Source organism: Centruroides sculpturatus, unplaced genomic scaffold, assembly GCF_000671375.1.
Source record: "Centruroides sculpturatus isolate CEXI.00-Female unplaced genomic scaffold, Cexi_2.0 scaffold87, whole genome shotgun sequence".
NCBI lineage: Eukaryota > Metazoa > Arthropoda > Arachnida > Scorpiones > Buthidae > Centruroides > Centruroides sculpturatus.
The window spans coordinates 889,866-917,298 of record NW_019384414.1 but is presented as its reverse complement, the minus strand read 5'-3'; the positions used below and the strand labels follow the sequence as shown (position 1 = coordinate 917,298).

Sequence of the window (27,433 nt, the reverse complement as noted above, 5' to 3'; positions counted from 1 at the left end):
ATTTTTTCATGCACAAACAAATATTAAACATTTTCATAAAAATCAACAACTTTATCAAGAAAAATTATTTACTTAAAACAAATATTGCTGAAAAGCAATATAAATACATATATATGTATTTAAGTAATGTTTTAAGCAATGTTTTAAGTAAATATTGCTAAAGCAATATTTACTTAAAACAAATATTGCTGAAAAGCAATATTTGTTTTAAGTAAATAATTTTTCTTGTTTTAAGTAAATAAGTTTTAAGTAAATAATTTTGTATTTTAAAAGCATATTCTTAAAAATTTAAACTTTGTTTATTGTTATACTTTAATTTCTAATTTATTCTAATTTTTACATTTGAATCTAAATATCAAATGTAGCAATTCTGAAGAGCATTTAGTCCAGAAATAAAGTTTTGACTTTTATAAACTAAGTGGATTTATTGAATTTCTGTTATCAGATGAGAAAACAAAATATAGTAAACTCCCCTCTAACTTGGAATAATTTGAGCAAATTCTTTCAAAATATTATACAGTAATTTAAGACTTCTTGACAATAGAAAAATTATAATCAGTTAATGTTTTTGATACCCAGAAGTCTTTGAGCTACCATTCATTATATTACTGTAATCAGCAAGTTACTAAACACTGTAAATTTTACTGTTGTGAAATTTTTTCAGTTTATTTTTTTAATAATGAATTTAGCAGTATAACCTATTAAAGCTCAGTAAAACTTCTATATAGAACTGATTATAATAGATTACTGTACTCCACATCCACCTTCTCATTTTCCACATCATTGGAGAAAATATCTTTCTAACTCAGACTTTAGTAAACTTGGACAACTTTTACTTCACCCTCTATTAGTTTGAGTTTGTTAGGATTTACTGTAGTCACAAAAACAACAGATAAGAACAAACCCATTTTTGCAAGTAATCCAATTATTGCTTGTTGATCAGCACCACCAAGAACATCAGACAAAATAGAAACAATCGGTAAACTTAAAGTATGAACTCTTATTCTTCTTTCACCTAAAATAATAATAAAATTTAAAATTAAAATTACTTGAAAATCCAGATTTAATAATTAAATATTTGACTGAAAATGAAAGTTTTATGAACAATATAATATAATTATAAATATAGATAATTTAGGCAACTGTACAGTTTGAAACTCAAAGGTATTAAAATTATGGCAGTTAAATTTAAGATATTTTACAAAAAGAGTAAAAATAATTAATTACAATAAATGAAAAATACTTTAAAAATCAAGTACATATTTGAATAGTGCTGGATAAATTGTATTTATAAAGTTTACATGAGCAATTAAAAATAGAGTCAAGTCTTGATTTAGCACCATTTTGTTTATCTCTAAAATTAGCACTAAATCAAATTTAACAATAAACTTAATAATAAAAGTTACATATAGCAACAGTTCTCAATGTTTATGTCAAAGTAACAATTTACAATTTTTAGTGGCACACTACTAATTACAGTGCTGCAGCAAATATGCTCTTATATACGTAAACAATAAGTGATTTTAAAGATGTGCATTTTATATATAAAATGCATAAAAATAACTATTTATAACTATTTATAAAAATTTATAAGATAAAATATAGAAAAAGTCTTTGAGCTAAAACTCTTCATGTAACTGGAAATTACATCATTTTCAACTGTTGTGCTACAAAACTAGATCCTGTGTGTAAAATTTTGTTAGATTTTGAATAAATAAATATATATACTACATATATTATATCTATATGCATGATGCTGAGTGAAGAAGAATGAATTTAAGTTGTTTTGATGGTGGGACACACAGTTAGTATGACGTTGCTGAAAAGCTTAACAGGCTGCATCCAAATTTCCTACCAATCAAGCATAGCAGCCTGTTAAACTCTTTGGCAACTTCTCATTGACTATGAGTCTCCACCATCAAAATGACTTAAATTCATACCTTCTCATTCAGCACCATTCACCTTTAAAAAAATAAACAAAAAGCAACTCCTATGGTTCCAGACTTAAGGGATAACCTATATGTATTAGCATAAATATTTTTCATGTAATCTATTGATGTAACACAGTTTCTTATTTATTTATTTAGAATTATGAATCACTACCTGTGTCAAATTAAAATTTTGTTTCAACAAAATTAAATCTAATTTATAATAAAATTATATAATTACCTCTACTTGATGTATATAGTACAGCAGCTTGAAAACATACACAATTTGAATCAGTTAAATTATCTTCAATTGCAATTTGCATGGCAAATCCTGCATCAGGATTAACATTAGGTAAAGATAACAAATCTGTTGATCGAACAAAGAAGTTTCCATGGAAAGTATGGATGGATAAACCTACAAAAATAGTTAAATAAATAAAAATAACTATAATTATAACAAGATCATTTTTATATTTCAGGTAAAGAGTGCTATTGCATACATTTTTCAAACAGTTTTATTCATTCTGTATGCATTTAAGTGCTCTTTGAATAAATATGCCAAATTTGACAAGTATATGATTTTTCTCAAAAATGACTAACATGTTGTGCTCTATGATCAAAATCTTCTGAACTAAACAGGATGCACAAGTTCAAGAAAATCTTGAACTCGTTCATCCCATTTTTTGTATTTGAATTTCCACCTATGGTTGTTTCTTTATGAATACATATACAAATTATATAGCACTGGAAGAGGTTGAGAGTTCATGTCAACCCAAAATACATATGTAGAAGGAAGAATTGAATAAATTGTATGTTTTAACCTTTGGATATTTTACTTGCTGAATGAAATACTATACCTATAAATATAGGATTATTTAGTTAAAATGTGTAAGAATAGAGCAAGCCTATAATTAAAAAAAAAAGTAAGAAAGATAAAAACAATGTTCTTACAGAGCAGGAAAAGGGTTGTCACTGATACTACATGGGCTGTAAAAGCAACTCTTGACTAACTCAGTAATACTACGACATGCACATCAAAAACACAGAAACCTTCATACTGAATTCATAGATTACAAGAAAGCTTTTGAATGTTTCACATTCCTGGCTGCTCCATACATAAAGCTTGTACACCCCAAATTAATCACATTTTTAACTACTATAATGCAGCTTTGCAAAACCATGTTACACATCTCTCTTTAACACGAACTGTAACAGATCAAATCCCCATAAGACATGGTATTTTTTAGTGATTCTACTCACTACACTTAAAAACATACCAAATAGGTATAACTTAACTTGACACACAGACAGACAAAACACACTGTCACATCTTATTTACATTAATGATATTAAATACGCACTCCTACATGTACAAAACTAAACTAACTCATGAAGATATACTCTCAGAATATCCAGATGGAATTTGACATAGATAAATGTAAAACATTGCACTTTGAAAAAGAGCTGCTGAGGATGATCCCTTCAAACTTGACATAACTATGAAGAAAGGAGAAATCTATAGATATCGGGGGGTTTAATCAGGCTGAACTAACTGAACACAGAAAAATAAAACCAGAACCTACTAAACTATATTGAAAACAGACTAAAATCAGTACTACAAACACATTTAAATTCCAAAAACCTAATAAAAGCCATCAACACACATGCTATTCCACTATTCACCTACTCATTTGGCACCATTCAATAAACTAACAGAGACATTGAAGACCTCAACCTTAAAACCCAAACAATACTCACTAAGTACAGACTACTTCACCCACATTCTGTTAAGATAAGGCTTAACCTCTCATGCTTGGAGGGTAGCAGAAGTCTTATACATATTAAGTTTTGTTATCAAAAACAAAAACTCATTAGAAAGCTTCTTCCATACTAAACAACAATCATCATTACTAACTATACAGTTGTTCAGACTGATGATAATTATATGCCATTAAACCTAAAGAACACCCAAAGCATGAACACAAATGATCCTGTAAACATAGAACAGCAAGCATGGACAGGAAAAACACTTCATGATAGACTCCCAACTGATCTTGCACAGCCACATGTTGATAAAGCAGTATCAAACTACTGGCTGAGATGGGAATCTCTGGAAAAACAGAAGGCTTTAGGCTTGCAATACAAAACAAGTCATTAGTACAAGTGTCTATAGGAAACATCAATGATACCATGGATGACACATGCAGGAAATATCATGCTGCACAAGAAATTGATACCAGACATAATCTGAGAATGATATATGGTAAAAATAATGATAATAAATGCATATATTTTAAATAAATAAATGATTGTTTCTAAAGATTTTTTTACCTCGGGTACATCTTATTCTCATTACAGCTTCAAAACCTATTTTTCTTGTTAAATACCGGCAAAAATCATTCTTGAATTTTTCCACTTGTAATGGAGACTGAGTTACATGGAAATTTGGATAATACAAAACAGATCCTGCAGAATACTTTGATATACAAGCTGAAACATACATAATTAAATAAACTTTCTGAATTATAAAAATCAATACTTTAATATTTAAATATAAATTTATATTTAAGTTTTGGAGCATAAAAAATAAAAACATGTATTTTAATTCTTTTGCAATTTTTATATATAATAATTATATTCTCATGTAAATTAATTGTTCTTCATTCAAATTCAAAAATTGAAACTTGTGAAGCACAAATAGAATATGGTTGGTTCTCAAAATTTCTATTCTAAGTTATCTGGGATTTAAAAATAAAACACAAGGAACCTTGGATACATTTATTAAAGAATTTTTGACTTTTGGTGATGTGTAAAGCCAATTTTCTTTGAATAATTTGAGTATTGAAGAGTCATAAAGATGCCTAAGATTAAACCAAAAAAAAAAATAATAATAATTTTTGCTATTAGAATCTCAAATAGTAGTTTTGATTACATTTTTAGTATATGTCGTATTAAGAAAAAAGTCTAATCTAATTTTTATAAATAAATGTTCCTTTTACAATAAGAAAAAAATGCAATTTATGGAAAGTTCTGATCTCAGTCCAATGGAGAACGTCTGGGCTATATTAGGTAGAAATGTGTATGCAAATATCAACAAAAGTTAAAATTAAATAGTAGGTCCTAATGAGTTGGAATAATCTAGAACAAACAATCTTGAGCATTGAAAAAATTAGTTGCTACAAGAGAGAGTTTAAAACAATCAATATATTGTAGATTGAGATGCCATTCATGAGATTTTTTTATTTTTTATTTTTTGTGAAGGATTTACATTACAATATAAAATTGTCTTTATTTTCTTTTTCATAATTTCAAACACCAGTGACAGTCCAAAACAATTTTCACTTACAGACACAACTTTTAATTAGAAGCTGTGCCTCTGCAAAACAATTGTGACTATGCCAATATCACAATTTACAATATATTTGAGTAAAATTAAAAAGTTGGCCAATGGTATTAACATTTACATTAAAACAACAAACAATTAAGGTCAATAGTGTATCATCATCATCATCATCATCATATTAAAAACCAACTTATTAATGTTTCTTTTTGTAATTTCAAAAATCTACATATTTTTGAGACAGATAAAATGTTAAAAAGTACAAAAATCATGTTTTCTCTTGAAATCTGCAAAGTAATATTTACAAAGTATTCAAGAATAGTATAAAAGAACTCAAAAGTCCTTTATGCCAAAATCATATCGAAAAAGAAAGCAAACACAACTGTCTTTTGACATTATACAGTTTAAGTGAACAAGATTTACCTAAGTACTTTTGACAGGGTATTACTGTTGCTCTCAGCTGAGAAAGTTTGATGTAAAACACAAAACTGCTTCAAATCTCCAAGAAATGAAACAAATTTACAAATTTGAAACAATATAACTATTTCTTTTAAACATTTAGAACAGAACAACACATTTTAAATTTTATATATATAAAATTTTTAAAGAATCTTAAAACCTTATAAATTGTTAGTACTTCTAAAGACTAAAGACTTAACAATAATTGTAGAGAGTAAAACAAATAAATTTAAATAAATCTTAAGATCTTATTAATTATAGCGCTTAACCCAAATCTGCATTTAACTGGTCCAACTCACTAGATACATTTTACTGGGATTTTGTTTTTACATTTTTTAATTTAATTTTTACTTATTGTATCTGTTTATGTCCTTATATATTAATATGTAGAAGAACTTAGTTCAAATTTCTAATTCCAGATTTGCTTCTTTTCTGTTATGCCTTATCCTGAATAAGGTTAAACTGTCCTAACTGAAAATACTTGAGTGGCAATTAAATGTTTATTTGTGCCTGAAAAGTTCTTAATAACACTCTTTATTTCTAATCTGTGTGGTGTATGCCATATACTACCAAAAAAGGATTTGTTGTAGTTTCATAGAAGGTTATGAACCAATCAAAATAACCAGTAATAATGGTCCTAGCTAGTACACAGTAGTAAGTGACTCTAGCATTAAATTATGTCATTTCATAGTTATTTCTGTTTTGATTAAAAAATTATATTTATTTGCCTTAAACATTTTATGCAGTTATAAAATGAAAGAGGCCAATGAAAAACTTTATATGATAAAACTGAAATTATTATTATTACCAATTAATTAAAATAAATGTATAAAACTTTCACTTATAATTATTTTAAAGAATTTTAAATGAAACAATGGTATGTTAAAAAGTTATAGGTTCATTAAAAAATATGATGCAAGTTTGTAAAAATGAAAGTAAACTTACATAGTGTAGCAATATCAGAATATTGAGAACTTAATACAAATAAATCAACTGCTATTTGTTGTCCTGAACAATCTAATGCAAGCTTCTTGTAAAAATCATTTGCAGGTCCAAGATTTGCAATGTCCTGATAAAAAATTTATTAGAAAACCATAAAAGTTATTATTTAAAAATATAAAATAAATAAAATCTGAAAAATATATTTTAAATAAATTTATTAATGGCATCTAAACACGTGTTTTCATAACTGTTTGGCTTGAAATAGGCCAAATTATGCTTTCTACTGACAATAATGAATTAACTCTCTACAGTTAAATAATTTGTCTGACCTATTTAACCATTCTGTATATTTATACTTTTTATTGCTACCTGCCTTTATTTTTGAAACTCTTAATATTATTCAATAATACATTATTCCAATGATCAAACAATAATGCCAGATTAACTATCAGACTAGGACTTGGGCCAGTGGCACAGCAAGTTACCTGTATGGTTTTCTCCATGTTTATATATGACATAATGCCTTATAGGGGAGGGGTGGAAAATGATTTTTGTGACATCACAATTTCCATTTACCATTAATTATTGTTACATCTGCTTTTTTTAATGCAATATATCTTATTTAAAGCATATTCAAAGATAAACTCCTCAAAGCCTGATAGTTATATTAAAGCCAAAGGATTACTGGTTTAAATCCAGTAATCGTTTAGCTTTAATTTAACTACTGGGCTTTGAAATGTTTATATTTGTACATACACACCATGCTGGGATAACCAGCTGAGTGCTATAGTAAGAGTTTACAGACATTGGATACTTGCACCATCCCCAGTTGACCCTGTGAGAAACTAGTATGGTAATATCTAAATTAATAGTTCCGGAAGCAAAGATTGGATGAAGATCTGGGTAGCATAACTAGCAACACATCCACATGGTAAATGGCAGTTGTAGGTTCAAGTTCTGCTCCAGGCCAATTCTTTTCTTCCAGAATCTTCTAAATTATTTAATAAATATTAATTTAATTATAATTATTAAATTTAGTAAGAGATGGAGCCTAACACCAACCTCTAGGCCAAATTACATAGTATTTAATTATTAATAGCAGCAGTAATCTAGCCCAATTTAATCTGGTGATCATTTGGACTTAAAGCATGTTCTTTAAAAATTTAGTTTTGCACTTAAATTTATATAAGAATATTAAACAATAGCAAAAAGTAAATGCATATCATACAGTTATTTAACCATGACTGGTAACATTATAATCTGTTATGGCCACAATACATTGATTGGTACAATTTCTGTGACTATAAGAATGTGGAATTTTACATCATTACACTCTCACAATTTGTTACAAATGACTCATCAGTTCTTTTTAGAAGTCTGAAGTCAAAAGAATAACAGGATAATTATTAATGTTATGAAACTGTTATGTTACTATGAAGGTCATAGATTGGTTTTGTTTCTAATATCTGTTGAGTTAAAAAAAACTTTTGTATATATGTTATTGGCAAAGTATGAAATACAAGCATTGTATAGAATGCCCAAAATCAGTTGAAAGTATGAAATAAATATAATTGTTTACTTTGCCTAGGAATTTTATAAAATGCCAAATACTGTGTAGGCAGAGTATAAAATTAATAATAGGCCTATTAACAAGTAACATTCTCTCATGTTGTAATCAATTTATTAATGTTCCTTAATTTAAGGTTATCCATTTTCAATTAAAAATAAAAAATTTAGGAATTAAGTTTTGAAAAAATAGCTAATCATTGATTAGTTCAATGCCTGAATTAATACATAGAATTTCATTGTTAAAATAATTAAGTAACTGACATAAATTTTTTTGATACATTTTGTAAATTCAAGCCAGATTTTGTGAGCTGTAAAGTTGAATATGTATGAAATACTTGTAAATCCATTATGAAGCAAATGTTTTACAGTGAGTTAGAAATGAAGAGCTGTACTTCTGTAAATAACAAAGTAAGTCTCATAGATGACAAGTATGAAAAACAAGTAAGAGAAGTGAATAATGTTAAAACTATGGAAAAATAGGAACCTCATCATTATTGGTTATTAAGTATAGTATAGTATATTGATGGTTCAGGAAAAAAATCTGATTAAGCTAAGAGTGCAATCAAATTCTGTTTCAGACAATGAGTTATTTAAAATACTTTTTGATACTCCTACTTTTGTCAGTCAAGATGGATGAGATAAGATGTTGAAAAAAAGCTATTACTTGGCATGATATAGAACTTTTCTTACAGCTTTATGAAACCTGTCAACAAAAACAAAAAGGTTGCAAGAAAAACATTGTAGTGAAACTATTGATTTCATAAGAATTTAATTCTTGATGTCAAGTGAATGATACCCTGAACATTGATAGTTGGTTATGGGTTTGTCTCACTGACAGGCTGGCTATGTGGAGTATTCTAGATTTTCTTCATGTGACTAACATCTAAATAGAGACCAGTTTCCCACAGAGTATACTCCTGGGAGGCACCCCTCCTGCAGATCACTTATGTAGTGCTGCCTTATTCAACCAACCATCTAATTGATGTTAAGTTGTTAAGTGGACCTGACAGATTTCCAAACTCATCCTAATGGTGAATTTAAGTATACCTTTGTTTACAAGAATGACCTAAGTTTGTGGTATTAAAAGCTTTTAAATCCAAGAGAGTTGAGGAAGTACTGGTGTCAGCTTAAAATAGTGCACAGAAAAATCCAACATAATCAAAGTCAACAAAGCATCAAAAGAGCAAATCAAAATATAGAAAATATGATCTTAACATAGATGCAAAATAAAAATAATCTTCATTGGAGTGAAAGTATATGTTCCATCCAGTTACAAAGAACAAAGCCTATCATTCAGGTATTAAAAAATCTCCATGTGTGTCATCATTTCAGAAACAAAGATGGTGTTCTCAAACAGCTATACTCGCAATTTCAGTTTACAGCATATAAAGAATTTTTTCAATACTAAAAGATGTACCAAATGATAAAGAAGTGTCTCTCAGGTCAGCAGCAACTGAGCACAATGAACAGATACTGGACAAAGACCTGGAAGCACATCTGCAAAAATAAAAGTTGAACTTAAAATGCTTTTGTCTGGAAAAAGTTCTTTGTAATTCAAAATATCATTAAAGTGCTGCATACTGTAATAAATAAACCAGACAGAACAATGATTAAAATTAGTGATACGATTAGTGTTATTTTATGTTTGTACAAATATTAAAAATAAAATGTTGATTATTATTATTATATAGTATATACTTATACTTTCTTCTATGTACTTTATCTAAAAAATAGCAGGCATTTTATAATGACTAGACAAACTGAAAAATAGTATTTGTTTTATATATTGCCTGTAGTGGCTGATACAATTATCTATATAGTACATGTTAATTCTAACATATTTTAGTACAAAACTGTTTTATAGAAACATATCTCATTAATACAAACTTTTCTTGATTCTAATGCATTCCTTTTTTTTTGCACTTTTTTATCTCCAAAATTGGAGTACACATTGGAGTACTACTGTACACCAAGTTGACTTAATGCAATCTTGTTTGTGCCATTTTTTTTCTCTTCACTCCACTTGGCAATTCATATGTATTATGTCTTCAATGTAGATATGGTACACATTCCTCTCATTACTACAGTTTGTTTTGAAATAGTTTTTGTGGTTTTTTGATTACAGCAAGTCAAGTAAACAATATTCAGCAAAGGGGTCTCCTAAAATAACTAAGTTTAAGCAGTGAGTTATCCACTAAGCTGAAAAACATGTGTACAAATAGTCCAGTATGATACTATGTAAATTTAAAATTTTATGCTGGTGCATACTGATGTGAAATCTTGCTGTTAAAATGATTGTACAACAATTTTTACTGTTATTTTGTGTTAGCTGGCAGATTTATATTTGATAATAGAACTTTATTATGTGAACTTTGTGAAGCACTATAAATATGACAATCAAGTGTTTTTCAAAAATACATATATTGATGTTTGAATGCATTAACTTTCTATGGCTGTGCATTCAATGACATAGGGTATGCATTATATTAACAAGCTAACTTTTTTCAGATTTTGATGTTGAAAATAAGATGCATATTTGACTCAATGGTGCATTAGGATTGAGAAAACATGATAATACAATATTCTAATAACTTTAAGGATCACATAAATGATTATTTACTGTATAACAGAATTGCAGTATTATTCTTTAGCAATATTCTACAGATTCAATATATAATTTGTGCTAAAATATAATAGAAAAAAATTTATTTTATATACCTTTCCAGCTCTTAAATTTGGATCCTCTCTTAATTTCAAAGCTCCAGGTCCATAGTTTGGAAGGCAAGTTTGCATCACTGTTATTCTACCACCTGTTGGGGACTAAAACATTAATAAATATATTATTTATGGAATATTTTCATTTTTCATGAATAAAAAAATAAATTAGAAAAACAGCTTAACTTTGTATCATGAAAAATATATTTCAAAAACTGTTAACCTATAATAACTGAGGTTGTTTATTCATTTTCAGAAGACTATAATAATGCTATTCTATAAAAATCACAAAATTCACACACTAAAATACTTTAAATATATTAAAAGTTTCAGCATTTCTGACAATATTTTCTGCATTTGACCTTGGAAATACAGTAAAGTCTTGTTAACTTGACCTCCAAGTGATCTGGAAAGAATTCTAAATTATCTAGCATTCAAATTATCAAATCAAAAGATGTCTAACAAAGCAATACAATTTCTAATTTATTTTGTTCAGATTACATAAAAGGGCATTAAAATTTCAAATTAATGCAAGTATTATAATGATAATATATGTAGGAAATGATAGCCACAATCTACAAAAATTGGCATTAACTTAAAATTTAAATTATTTAACTTTGAATTAACAAACTTTTATTGTAACTTTTGAAGTAGTTGTTATAACAATCTTAAAAGTTATATAACACAAAGCCAGAATGACAATGCTTCTGTAATGATATTATATGAAATAAAGACAAATGAATCTAGTTAAACAAAACAGTGGTAGCAATTTATTATAGTACTTCTGCTGTAACAGATATACTAATTTAAATACACATAATTAAATAATGTTTAGCTGCCAGAAATAGGTTTATTGAAGTTTTCATTTCCAATGACTGTTAAGAAAGTTTTTATTACCAAATATTTTAAACAGAAAATTAACATTTTCATCAAATTTAATCTTCATTACACACTAATTTTCTAAAAAATAATAATTTAACAAAATAAATTTAAGATTTAAGGGGGGGGGGAAACTATCTACAGATGTTACTAATTCCAAGAAAAAGGAAAAAAAAAGAAAAGAAAAATCGTAACAATGGTAACTACGAGGCGTGTCCGGAAAGTAAGTACCGTTTTGGAAAACCTCACATAAAAAATCTTTTTTCAAAACAAAATTTAGTTTTACATGAAAGAGCATGTTGGAAACTATTTTTCTACATAGTTACCACCATTGTTCAGACATTTGTCATATCGGGAAACCAACTTGTCTATACCCTCTTCAAAGAAAGATGCCGCCAGTGAAGACAGCTACTGCTGAACATTGATTTGTGAAAATCTCATGCAAAACAGTTTTTGAAATTTGTGGAAACTCATCACAAAGCAATCTTATTGTGAACCGTCTGTTTTCAAGAATTTTCTCATTCACTTTTGCAACCAAATCATCATTGACAACAGAAGGCCGGCCACTCCGTGCTTCGTCATGAACATTGGTGCATCCAGCATTGAATTCTTGAACCCACTTTCTCACAATTCCATCACTCATTACATTTTCACCATAAATCTCTACAAGTTGACTATGAATTTCAACTGGCTTAACATTCTTTGCGTTCAAAAACCGTATTACAGAACGCACTTCACAGTCGGCGGGATCGGCAATCGTCTTAAACATTTTGAACGCTCACTAACACATGGAAAAACATCACAATCTGGCTCTAATGACGTCACTGGACTGACAATCAACCAGAGACACGTGTGCACAGGTGCTGAACTGCGATACTACCGCTGCGGTGGCGGTAAAACGAAACGGTACTTACTTTCCAGACGCCTCGTATGTGATGATTTGAGAGAGAGAAAGTATTACATATATTATTATTATTATTGTATATAAGTTTCATTAAAATTTTTAACTCTTAAACTTTTTGGAAACAATTCATTTTATCCTATGGATATTGCATGGGTCTTTGCAATTCGGCATATTGTGTGAACTCAAAAATCAACAAATCCTCTTGCTATGATCTGATTGTTGTCATATGATCATGACAATTGCATCATATATCTCCAGAATTTCTGCTTTCCCCATCTTACAATAAGGTTTCTGTTTGCTACTTCTTGTGTTTAGAAAAGTAAGATTTACAAGTAACTTAAGTTGTTTCTATGATCATTTATTCTCATAGTTTGTTTCATGACTAATGTATTCAAGAGTCCATTTCATTTTGATTAATTAAAGGAAACTTACATAATCCACCATTATCATTCTTTCTTATTCTAACTACATCATTTTTAATTAACTAAAAATATGATGCTTTTCATTGATTAGGAAGCTATTAAGTTTGTGTTACTATCTTGAGATGCTTTATAGATAATTCTGAATAATGTAACAAATAATTCTTAGGTGGTGAGATGAAAATTATAAAAGCTACTTTAATTTTATGTGAATAACCCATGGATATTTTGTGATTAAAAGCCAATTTGAAGTGAGAAATACACGTTAAAATAATATTGATTATTGATATAATGAACTAAATTAATTATTGATTTAAAGTCATTAACTTTCAATTTCTTAGTATGATGTCAATGTTATCAAACATCTTATTATATATTACAAATTACATTTCTTCGAATACTATTTTTTTACTTACCATTAATTTAAAACCTGCTTGAAGAGCTGCACCTAAAGCACTATTTGTATCTCCATTATATGTGAATCTTTTTGGAAAATCATTGAGCAAGTCTTGAATTATCTAAAAATAAAAAAATATATCATGAATTAAAAAGTAATTAAAATAATCATTACATGAAAAATAATATAAATTAAAGTATTTCCTACTATAAATATATGAGTAAAATAAAAAACAAAACAAAACATTTTTATCATTTAATGAATTAACATTAAATTTTATGAAAAAGTTCAATATTTAAAATCACAATTGTTTATTATTATTATGGCTTAATATTATAATTTAAAACTTAACATTTATTTACAAAATGTCCATTTGATTAAAATTAAATGCAATTTTCTACCCATATTACTTAATGACACTAATTTTTTTACCACCACCAAGAATTGGCTGAATACAATGTTATATCAAAATAATGTTTAATTACTATCTTGTTTACTTACCACTGTTGTTATCATAATTTGTAATATCCAAATTTTTATTTTTTTAGTGACGTCTATTATTTTTTCAATTTAAAATGTGCTTCTTTCCCTACCAGAAATAATTCTTTTCTCAACCTAGGTTTTTCCAAAGGACTGTACACTTTGACTTACTTAGTACAGGATTTTGATCTGGTCACTCCACTATATCAATTTGAATTAATGTCCATTTTCTCTCCAAGGAGTAGTCAGTGAATTCCTCCCCATGTGGACTAAAGTCAATTGGAAACTAGTTTCCAAGTACTTGTGTTCCTTGAATTAGTTGTTTTTTGGAATAATGTTATGATAACTAGCCTTTAAGCCAGAAGATTCATCAAATTGAAATTGTATAATAATAAAAAATTGTAACGTTTTTACCATGTAAAAAGTCTCCCTCAAAAATGTTTGTTAATCTCTAAAAAAATCTTTTAGAAACTTAATGAGAAAAACAATTTCATTGTGGAAATTACTGGCAACAGTAAATACTTATACCTATGTCATGTAATTCACAAAAAATTTGTTTCAAATGCAAATTTTCTTATAATAATTATTTTATTTCCATTATAGGTTAGTTTACATCAGATTCCAGGAATTTTTTGAATTTAGCCCCAAATTTTCCAAATCATGTAATAGGTACTGTGCCACCATGTTGTCCCAATGAGTGTATTTTTAATGTTTACAACATTGTTATAGATAGATTTTTAAACATTTTATCATGTGTTTATTTTATTCCTTTTCTTATTACTAAGACATATAATTCACTTATACTTTCCTTCTTATTAGACTTTTCAAAAATAAGGTAACATCTTACTTCTCTAACTTAGCTTGGCTAAATAATTATTATGTTCCCACAAAGTTAAACTAGGAAGTCTTTTTTTTTTTTTGTAATTTCTTGCGAGTGTGCAAAATATCTCAGGGACCCATTTTAAAATAATATTTTTATCATTTATTTAGATTATGCTATTCTTCATGTAAATTATAAAATTATACCTTATGTTAATGATCTAAAAATCATCAACTCTGATCCTGAAACTATATGCTGGTCTCAATATTTTAGTTACAAAATATTAATTGTTACAAAAATTTAATTGGTAATTTTGTTAATTATAAAAATTATTAAAACAAAAATTGAAAAATAATGTGGTTTTAAATTGTTTATATATCATTATTTGCACTTGATTTTCATTTTAGACTGGTTTATTAACACCTGACCTCAAATTGAAGGCGTAAAAGTTAATTATGAGGTGCTCGGAAAGAATTAAAATACTGTACTTTGAAAAAAATTTTGTCAGCATTAGACTGTGGGGAAAAAAATCCTCATAACATTATAATGCCCAGTGGTGCATTATAATGTTATGATATGCATAATTAATATTTTTAAGACCTAAAAGCCATGTAATAACATAAAATTTTCAACATGCAACAAGAGAAAGATGTTATGGGCATTACAGTTTAAGTATTTAAACATTAATTAATGATGTAACATGTGACAGCTTGGAGTTACAAAAATGTTCATAACAGCAGAAAAAGTGATATATTACCATAATAGTTGAAAAAAGTGACTAATTTAAAAATAGTGAGAATAGTGATCTGTTCTGAAGCCTGTGTTTTTAAACTGTTTTTTAATGGGCCAATTGCAGAGACAACATTTAGACACAGATAATGGTTTAGAAATTGTCTAGACCACAGTTCAGAAAAATTACATTGCAAAAACAGCAATTCTCACTTGCCACAGTTTAGACAGTATTTAGAAACTGGTAATTTGACTTGCTTACATTACAGCAGGTTTAGACAGTTTCAATTCAAGTGAAAGTTTTGCTCATGAAAAAGTTTAGATAGAAATGGATATCATTCCTTTGATAAATGATAAATCAACAAAATTATTCATTAATTAATTGCTTGGATTGAAAATTAAAACAAATTTAAAGTATTTAATTATAGTAATGTTCCAATTCTGATATTCAAATGGGTGAAGACTTAAAACTATAATTAATTTAATCAGATGCATTTATTTACAATTCAAGTTTTGTGTTAGTTATAAAATGTTAATGCATTTCAGGGTTATTATTGTTAAACCCATGGTCAGAACATTCTGTTAAACAAATGAGATACCTTTAATAATTATTGAAACCTTTTTATAGAAATAAAAATAATGTAATAATAATAATAAAATATTTAAAATTATTCATCTCAACAATTATGAAGGAAGAAAGTGATACAATGTCGAAATAATTCTTAAAAATCTATTCCAAAAACAAATTTCAAATTTGATATAAATTTTCTAAATCTGGATCTGTTCATATTTTAAATCATATTGGCAACAAAATTAAATATTGAAATGGAAAAGGACTGCCATCGACTGCCAAACAACAGTAATTGACGGCCATAAGGTTTTATGTTACCGGAAGTTTTCAGAAGATAGCTGGTGACCTTATCAGAGTTTTTTCTGACATCACAAATGAATAACTCAATTAGCTGAATGACTCCTAAAACAGTTGCATAACAGTGAAGTAAGAGCCAATGTTTTGCCAAGGTTCATTTAGATGGCATTCAGCAACAGACAATCATCATCTTTGCAATGCATTTTAAACCACAGTTTGACCAGCTAACATCTAGATGCCTAACAGCTGTTAAACATCATTTAACATACACATTGTCTCTGCAATCAGCTGAATGGGTCTGGTATACTAATCATAGATTTAACTTAAATACAAAAATTATGTCAGTTTTTACCAACAGTCTTAAAGTACAATTGTTTTTTGTTTTAATTTATAGAAAGAGGAGTTACTATTAAATAGTTTTTACAAACTTACATTTTTGTTTTCTTGAAGATTAACAAGTAAATTATCAGGTGATGGAAGGAACACATCTGGAGGAAAAAAAACATTTATGATTTTACAATATATTTTTAATAATGTATATATTATTTGTTTCAATATACTCTAAATACTTTTTAAAATATATATCTGCTCTTGCTTTTTTAAATTAAAGATTGTAGAAAGATAAAAGATTAAATTTACCTTTGATAATAAATAAAAGCAATTAAATATTTTAAAACAATTGTTTTGAGTTTAATTCAATTACATAAATGTTATAGAAGTATCATCATCTAGTTTGATAATTAAGGCATATCAAAATTTATTATTATTAGCAAGACATTGTGATAGTTTACAGTGATTAACAGTTTCCTAAATAGAAAGAGTTTCATTATATGATGTTCTACATTTAAATTGAAATAAAGATACAGTATGTTTTCCCAGCAACAAACTCAGTAACCTGACAATCATTCTGAAAATGATCTACCACCAGTGAATTTTGAAAAATAAATAAATAAAAATAAACCATCATAGGAACAATAGTTCAGACCTATGCTTCATATGGGATTTCCTAAAATCCTGAGTGTACATATATAACTTGTTCACTTCATCCTGAAAAATCAGTTGGCCCAAAACTGTTCTTTTTTTTTTTTTGTATCTTTCTCTCTTTTTATACTCCTTATTGTGTGACTTTATAGAGCTTACTCATTGTGGCTTGACCCTTTGTAATAGGGTCCATATTCTAACAGACAACAGAGGTTGAAAATAAATGAAGGCAAGAGGTGTAGCCATAACATCTCATGCAAAACTTTATCATGACAACAAAATATACAGAGTACTAATCACTATTTAATATTATACATATTAAAATTTATAATTCAATTTTATTTATTCCATTTCTAAAATGTCTGTGATTCAGATTTCACTTATATTCTATTTACTACCATATTTTCCCAAAAATAAGACCTAACTGGAAAATAAGCCCTAGTATGATGTTTCAGGATGCCTCTAATATAAACTCCCAGTTAAGACTGTCAGCAAGATAGTCATATTTAATATGTCCATTGCAACCCACAATGGATGTATTGAATTACAAAATAATAATATATTATTATTATTATTATTGACAGTAATACTTAATTATAATTTATATTATCATTTATTTAAGTATTTGTAAATACCCAAGTGAACACCTTTGGACAAGACTTCCCATGAAAATACGACCTAATGAGTTTTTTAGAGCAAAAATTAATGTAAGACCCAGTCTTATTTTTGAGGAAACACAGTATTTATCCCATAACTAATTAACAATGTTTCAAAAAGCAAAAAGTTAAAAGGTATTTGCTTGATTTGAAGATTGCTTCTTGATATTTGTTAAGATCTAGATAAAACGTTTTTGAATTAAAACATGTACTAAAGTTTTGATTTATTAACAAATTAAATAATTTAAATACAGTAAGACCCTGCTTAACACTCTTTCAGTATTACATGTTAGTACTGGTATTTCCCAAAATTGCGCACAATTTTGTTGCAGTCTCATGGTGTGCATCATAGCAGTACGAATGCATGTTTGCTGTGTCACAGTTGATTTATGATTGATCATCAATGTTATTGTGTGTATAAAGATATAAACATAATATTTTATTTTATTGTGATAAATATGGCAACTTTTAGTTTTTACGAAGGGTGATTGCACAGAAAAAGAAAGTAGTGACAAGAAAAAGCATTTCGCTGGGACTAAAAGGAAGGTGCTCAGACGATTAGATGCAGGTAAACAGCAATCTGATATCAGCACTGCATTAAATTTGTCAACTTCAGCAATATGGATAATTTTAAAAAATAAAGAAAAAATCATATCATCAGCAACTACAAGCACAACTTCTGCAACAATAATTACATGTACCAGAAGCAATGTGTTCGAGGAAATGGAAAACGACTTTCCATCTGGATTGACGATGAAGTTGAATGCAATATGCCATTAAGTCAAGCAATTATAATGGAAAAAGTGGGAACAATTTTTAAGCATATTCAGAATGAAAAAGGTGACATGAGTGAAAATTTATTAGTTATTCGAGGGTGGTTCAATTGATTTAAAAACAGAAACAATCTTTATAACATACAGATTACTGGAGAAGAGGCAAGTGAAGATACAAAAGCAGCTGCTGCATTTCCAGCGACATTAAGAGCAATCATTGAACAAGGGAATTATCCTCCTGAATTAGTTTCAATGTTGATGAAACGGGCCTTTTCTGAAAGAGAATGCCAAAATGTACATTTTTATCCTGTGAAGAAAAGCAAGCACCAGAATTTAAAGCTATAAAAGATCATTAAATGCTTTTACTGGTGGTAATGATAAAGGAGACTTTAAATTAAAATCACTGCTTGTTTATCATTCCAAAACCCCAAGAGTAATGAAGGAAATTTCAAAATCATCTTTACCAGTAATTTGGGAGTTCAATAAAAGATCCTGGATCACTATGAAAATTTTCCAGAATTGGTTTACCGAACATTTTTGACTATCTGTTAAATGCTACTGTGAATTTAAAAAACTAGAACTGAGAGCTTTACTTTTGATTGATAATGATCCAAGCCATCCAACACATTTGTCTGACTAAACAACAAGCATTCTAGTAGAAGTTGTTTTCCTGCTGCCAAATACAACTTCGTTAATCCAACCAACGGATTAAGGTGTAATATCAAATTTTAAAGCTTATTATCTGTGGTGAGCATTCTGACAACTGATTGATAAAACTGCTGGAGAAGATAAACAATCCATTAGAGATTTTTGGAAAATGTACACTATCATATACATGATGTATACTTTTTTAATACCCTGTATAGTTAAAATCTGACAGACCAATATCATATCATGCTACAGATAAAATAGATGTGTGAATACTAGAATAAATGTGTGAAAATAATCAATATTCATAAAATATTGATTATTTTATGAATATTCATTATTTTTCAAAGATATATTCATTAAAGATTTATTACAAAATAAACTGTTTGTTTTTATTAGCAGTTTAAAACATCACTGTATTTCCAGATAATCTGACATTAAAAATTCAATATTTCAGATGGTATTTGGTAACATATAAAGATATTTAAAAAAATCTGAAAATTCCTTAGCAATTTTCTTAACCATTTTGTCATTATGTTCTATTCTCAAAGACAGATTTATGAATCATTAAATCTTCTATCACTGTAAAAAGTTACTGTTAAATAAAATAATAATAAATTATACTAACCATCAATATCTGAGACTACAAGCATATGAGGTTGATTGAATCCTTCTGTCAGATTATAAAAATGAATACTACTATCAAAAGTAATAAAACCAACTTGAGTTCTGGCATCACCTGGAAGGTTATCTAATTCCTCCAAAAGTATTTTACAAAACACAGACAAATAACCTAAATAAATATACATAAATTTAAAAAACTATAAATATATCAAAATAAAACACAAGTACATTTTAATATTTAATTACCTAATATATAAATATACATAAATTTAAAAAACTATAAATATATCAAAATAAAACACAAGTACATTTTAATATTTAATTACCTAATATATAAATAATATAAAGATTGTTTTCACATAAAATTAAATTAACACAACTCTATTTGATTTTACTTTAGAAAAATGTATTAAATTTAAAGATAGTTATATTATTTGTACAGATATTTCTGAACAGACAAAAATATGTTTTTATGGAAAATAATTTTATGATCATAAGGAACATTAAGATTCTTCGGAACATAATAAAATTACAGTATCTCTCCAAAACTGGGATTATATAAACACAGAACAAAATCAACACCAGCCAAAAAGAAAAAATTTACTAACGTTTTTGTCTATATAAAAATAGACATCATCTGGTAAAAACGATATAGAACAAAATAGCTATGACAAAAATCAAACGCTTTTTTTACATGTTCCAATTAACTATGTAAATAGAATGCATTGTGTTTAAAATTTATGTTATGTCCAAAATGTTATGTTTGGAATTTTTTCTTTTCATAGTGTTGGTTTTGTTCTCTGTATAAAATTATTTCCAAATATTAAAAACTTCTGAAAAATTTAAGTGCATAATATTAATTAATTATGGAGCAAAATGAAATAAATCACCACAAAAATATGAGAAAATATAATACAAAATAATCAAAAAAATAATATCACAAAATTAAAATTCATAAATTAGTAATGAGTTATAAAATTAAAATGCTAACCTGTTTCTATCGCACTATGAGAAACATCCAAAAGAAATAAATATACAGCAGGCTGTGGTGGTCTTAACTGGAAATACATTAAAAAAGTTACAATAAGTATCTTGTAAAATATGAAATAAATAGCAAATGCTATTAAAATTTTTGGGTTATTGATAAAATATCAATCCATTAGAATAAAATTATGCTTTAAAACTAAATGAATCAACCATTTCTACATAACAATCTTTCTGAAATAACATGATGCTACATAGATCACACTGATGCTAATATCAAAGGGGGGAATCATGTTGCATAAAGATTGTGGTATCAAACAATTTCATTGCTGAAGTGCAGGGAGGGATGACAAAGTTTTGAAGAATGTCTCTATATCAAGTGACATTGACAGAACATGTCACTGGTCCAGATGTAGCATTTTCTTAAAAATAATTTTGTTTAAAACATAAGAAGCAAATAATTTGGATCTTTAAGTCTCACATTTATATGGAGATATTTAGAGAAATGTAAAAAATTTTACACTTTTTTCTAATTAGCTCCATAAAAATGACAATATGATATTGAATAAGATATCCAAAACATGTATGAAATAACCAAAGGAACACATTTAAAAGTATTTATTTTAAACGAAAATTCAGATAAATTTTATACAGTCAAACTCAGATATAGCACAAAATATTGATAGTGTGGCTAGAGTCCTGTACTTTAACATTACATTTTACCTTGATATAACAATATCTAAATTTGGTTTAGACAAAGAACAAAATTTTCCACATTTTTCAATATTTAGATTCATGTTTTAGTATATTTTTAGGGAAATAATTTAACAGTACATTCTATGTTATCAGTTTTTTAGTATTAGTTTAGTTTCAATAGAAAAAGCTTTTTGGTTAAAGAATGCATAGGCACAGTCCTGCTAATCAGTAAACACATTGCAGTGAAACCTCTTGGGTCCATTGGAGTGTTTCTATTGACTGATAACTCAGTGAAGGATTCAGTCAAAGAAGTTAGATTTTCTTTCTTTTGCAGAAATGATTAATCATTTCTGCAAAAGTTCATTACAGTATACAGTAGGTAGTACAGTGTTCAGTAAAATGGACTGTTGTATGGAAAAGCATAAAATCTCTCCATTGAAGACAATATTTCCAACAGGAAACAAATTGAAAGAGGTGCAAAAAATGTTGTTGTTTAGTCTGAGCAACTCAATTCACTATATTCACAATTTGAGAAATTACTACGAGAAAATACAAAAAGCATTTAATGAGTCAAGAAGAAACATTAAGAACATAAGAAAACCTATATGTGAAATTTGGATCATGCGATCTTAAAGTGGTTTGCAAAGCACAGCCTAAACATTCCAATTAATGGCCCAATCTTAAAAGTTAAAAATGGAAGAATTTGTACAGTTATTGGGAATTGAAAACTTTACTTACGACAATGGTTGGATTGATCAATTTAAACATCATCATAACATTACATTTGGTAAAGTTTGCAGAGGATTGGCTGAAGTAAACTTGCAGATAACTGATTGATTACAAAATGACTAACCTAAACTTTGTGAAGAATTTAATGATTCAGATATTTTTAATGGCAATGAGACTGGATTGTTTTATAGACTACATCTGATAAGACTTTTTAAAATTTAAGGGAGAAAAATGTGCTGGTGGAAAATTGTTAAGGAACAAATCACAGTTCTAGTTGTTGCTAATACAGATGGCAATGAGAACAGAAAATTGATGATAGGAAAATTGAAATGTGCTCTGTGTTTTAAAAATGTGAAACCTCTTTCAACGCATTATTTCACAAACAAATGGATGATGCTTCAACTGTTCAAGAAAGAATGATTCCTGGAATCAAGAACTGCAAGGTAAGTGCTGTAAGATTCTTCTTGTGCTATATGATTACCTCAAACACCCAAAGATAGAACACATACTAAACAACATTAAACTTGTGTTTTTTCTACCAAACACTATGGTTATGTTCCAGCCTGGACCAAGAAGTAATTCAGAATCTTAAGTGCCACTACAGTAAGTTAATTTTGATAAAGATATTACAAGGCTTTGAAAACAGCTACCAGAATACAATTTTGCTTCTGGATGCTTCTAGACATAGCATGAAATAGAGTTATACCAAAGACAATTAGAAACTGCATGTAATGCAAAATTCTTAAATGCAGCTGCAAACTTTGACTGTGAAAAATCTGAGTGGTACAAAGAGATCAACACTGATATTATTCCAAATGCAAGAAGACAATGATATTATAACCAGTGCAATAAACTCTGATGTTGACATTATATCAGAAGTGAAAGAGGGAACTAACCATTAAGATATAGAAAATGGCAGTGATGAAGGAACAGAGTTAAAATTTGCAGAGATATTGCAAATTTGGAACCTGTTTCTACACTAAATGAAGTGATTATGTCTTTGAAAATATTAACTAATTCTTCATATCATCTTCCCAAACACAAGACATGACATTTGCTACTCTGTCCTGTCTCTGGAACAATTTGAACAACATATATTAAAAAATGCCAAAGACTCAAAGCAAAATTACTCATTTCAACATTGGACTTCGACTTCTTACAGCTTATAATCATTATTTTTAGTTATAATTATTTTCTTTTTGGAGTATTTTTTTTTTTTGAGGACAGAAACTCCTAAGAAACTCTCAATGTGCTAAAATTAAAAAAAAAAAAAGGTGAAAGATACTAATTTGCATCAGTGACTGATCCCATGATGCGCACATGTGTAAATAGGGCAGTGCGGAGCCACACTGAGGACCAGATAAAAGATGACATGTCCATCCTGCAGTGTGGTATAGCTCCCAACAGCGATCATCATAGAAGCTACTTCTCTGGCATTCTTAATAAGTGATCAGTGTAAGGAAATGTGTATTTTGAGTATTTTTTATTTTCTTGATGGAGATTTGAATTAATTTGATATATATGAAAAAGACTTCCTTTGATTAATTGTCTATTTTTGTTACTTGACTTTTCGAATATTTGAAATATATACTCTTACTAACTTTTGTTATAATTAATCATTGTTGTTATTTATTTCAATACTGTTCAATTTAATAAATATTTATGGATTTCTACTTATAAGTGTTGTTTTGGATTATTATATTTTGTTGCATAAAGTCCAGGTCTGATACTTAAATCGAACCCTAACTTGTGTAACCCTGCCTTTTGCATAGCATGGTACATTACAAAGTGGTAGATGTGTAATATGTAATGTACAGGGTAACAAAGGATCAAAGCATTAATGCATACAGTTGTCATACTGTATTTTTACATGTTTATCTCAGGGACAATGGAACCTAGCTATAACATCATCCTCATAACAACAACACAAATAAAACTGTTCCTTGAATATTGTTATAACTAAATTCAACTGTACTATAAAATCTTACCATATATTCAGAAGGAGCGATAAATTCTATAGTGGCATTTCGTACTTCGGGTCTCCTAGATGGGTCTCCGTAAGATTTACTTGTTGGATCATAAAGAAATTCGTCAGGTACTGGAAAAATTGAACAATTTAATTATTATTAATAAAATTTATGACAAAATTAATACTACTAAATATAATTAGATGAATATTTCAAACTCAAATAGAAATATTCACAGAAAAATTTACAGGGATTATACTAGGATTATTCCAATAAAACATTTTCAGTGAGTTTTTCTATGACTGAAGAAACTAAAATGTTTAACCCGTATCAGATACCATAGTGCTATAATATTGAGATGGTTAATTTTCCAGGTTTATCACTTTATGTATTGCCACTTCAATATACAGTATGTCAAAGAAATTTCCCATCCTTACAATTTATGAAAAAACTTGAATATCTTATTCTGAATTTTCCGATAGTTTAGCTGTTTGTAATGTTGATTCAGTAAATGTCTCTTCAATCCGAAAAAATTCTTTTCGCTAGACTACCTCACTGGCTGTGAGGTAGTCTAGGCGAAAAGAATTTTTTCAGATTGAAGAGACATTTACTGAATGAATTGAATATCTTAATTGGAAAGAAGACTTTAGACATTTGCATGCAAAACTGAAAGATTAAAAAATAGTAATAAATTACACTGATATACAGTTTTCTAATGCTTTATGATTTAAATCAACTTTTTTATTAACAAGTACAAAATTCAATCACAAAAAAAAATTTTATACACTGACTTTTTCCTCTAGTTTCAGGGTGTCAAAGTGTTATATAGGTCCCTGACACTGGGTTAATATTAGCATAAAATTTGCACAATAAAAGTACTTTTGGTTAACTTAATGAACTAAATCATCATGTTCCAGTCATACACAAAAATAAACTACAAAATTAATCAATGCAATCAAATAGAACAGATGCTCCAAAGTTTAACTGATTTATGATGGGAGCAAGACTCATGACAATTGTAGAATTTTATTGTTTCTTTGTGTTGGAATGGAACCAATGACAGAAAATTAAGTTATCCATAAAAATTAGTTATTGTGCAAATTGAATAGTGGATATTAAATGTTTTAGTTTCTGAGTTAAGTACAAATAACTGTATGAGTTTAACTTAAACTAAACTAAGATCATAACATCTTTTATTTCCAGCAAGATTATTTTATTTTAACTAATATTTTGACCTAGTTAATAAGTCATCTTCAGGTTACAGTTCTAAATTATATGATGATTATTAACATATGCTTAAAAATTTCATATTTAAATAACATTCCATGCACAATGTGCCAGAGAAAGGAATAAATTCAAAACAATTCTGAAAGGAAAACTTACAATTCACTTTTAAATGATGTTCCATTCAAATAACACATTAAAGATGGGGTAAATATATAACTAGATATAAATATACACAAGTAAATGATTTATCTTTGCTTACTTCTTTAACTGTTGTGAACATAAATAACATAAATACTAAAGAATTCAACCCAATGATGTAATAATAATTAATTGTCAAGGTTGTAATAAGCAAGTAAGTATGCATTTCAAACTAATAAGCAAATTTACAAGAGCAAAAGTTTCTGTACATTGAATGTGTACAATTGAAAAAGGGAATCCAGCAATATAAGACATAAATTAAATTAAACTTTTGTATTTCACACGATTTTCCACTGTCTTTTAAAGGGAACTGGCAAAAAAGGGAAAAATATGTTTTGAAAACCAAAAATTGATTATTGATCCATTGGTATGGGAAAAAGTACCTGATGTCAAAGGCACATTCCAAATATTGAGATGTTGTCTACTACATCTTGAAAAAAAAAAAAAAAAACAAACTGAGAAAAGGTGCAGTAGATCAGAAGCAAATTGGGAGACCAAGGAAAACAACTGCACGAATAGATGGACTGATAAGGAAAAAGTCAGTAGCAAATCCACACAAAAATACAGTTAGCATTACTTGTGAAATTAAAGATGAATGTGGTATAACACTTAACTGAGAAATGCTGGATTGCTTGCATATATCCCAATAAAAATCCTTACATTTCATTCATCAAAAACTGTAAGGCAAGAGTAGAATTTGCACAAGTTTATCAATCATGAACATTAGTTCAGTGGCATAAAGTGTTCTGTTCAGATGAATCCAAATTTCTACTGTTCAGGAATGATGGTAAATGCTATATTTGATGGCTCATATATGAAATATTCAACCCATGATACCAAAACCCCACTCTTAAACATGGAGGTGGATCAGTAATGGACTGGAGTGCCTTTTCCTTAACTAGTGTTGGCCCTCTTATATGGGTCAATGAAATTATGGATTAGTTATACAGTATAAAGACAACCTTGAAAATATATTGTCCTATGCTTGACAAAAAAGAAGGGTGGATTTTCCAACTGGATGATGACACCAAACACGTTGCCAATGTGGTGAAAGAGTGGTTTTGTAAGAGAGATGTTAGTTTTGGCCAGGCCTAGTTTGAGAAATTAGTAGTCATAGGGCACAAACCACACTCCTCGACAGCTGCATTGTTTGAATCATTGCAGGTACAGTAGACTGCAATCAATGAGAAAACAATAAAAATTTTGTAGATTCTATATCTTGAAGATGCTTAGAAGTTAAGGCAAAAAGTTATACCACAAAATACTAATTTGTATTTAATTTACAATGGAACCTTGCTTAATGAGCATAATTGGTTTAGAATCTTACTCATAATGTGAAACACTCGTTAAGCAAAACAATTTTTCCCATATAAATTAATGTAAAATACAATAATGTGTTCCATGCAAAAAAAAAATACTCAAATATTTTAAGTATAACATTTATTCAAAGAAAATTATACAATATACATTGTTAAGGAGCGTGAATCATCATCATCTTTTC

At 28.1% G+C, this 27,433-nt stretch overlaps 1 protein-coding gene across 1 annotated transcript in view; it reads right to left on the bottom strand.

The window, feature by feature from the left end:
• LOC111619140 (protein transport protein Sec24A-like) overlaps positions 1 to 27,433 on the bottom strand; it is a 77,472-nt gene that overhangs the window by 8,502 nt on the left and 41,537 nt on the right. Inside the window, exons 8-17 of the mRNA XM_023360811.1 lie at positions 24,529 to 24,638; positions 21,123 to 21,189; positions 20,136 to 20,300; positions 16,882 to 16,937; positions 13,572 to 13,673; positions 10,957 to 11,058; positions 6,673 to 6,796; positions 4,260 to 4,418; positions 2,170 to 2,343; positions 905 to 1,015 (exon numbers count right to left, since the gene is read on the bottom strand). Coding sequence (XP_023216579.1) covers positions 905 to 1,015; positions 2,170 to 2,343; positions 4,260 to 4,418; positions 6,673 to 6,796; positions 10,957 to 11,058; positions 13,572 to 13,673; positions 16,882 to 16,937; positions 20,136 to 20,300; positions 21,123 to 21,189; positions 24,529 to 24,638 — 1,170 coding nt within the window. The remainder of the gene's footprint in view (positions 1 to 904; positions 1,016 to 2,169; positions 2,344 to 4,259; positions 4,419 to 6,672; positions 6,797 to 10,956; positions 11,059 to 13,571; positions 13,674 to 16,881; positions 16,938 to 20,135; positions 20,301 to 21,122; positions 21,190 to 24,528; positions 24,639 to 27,433) is intronic.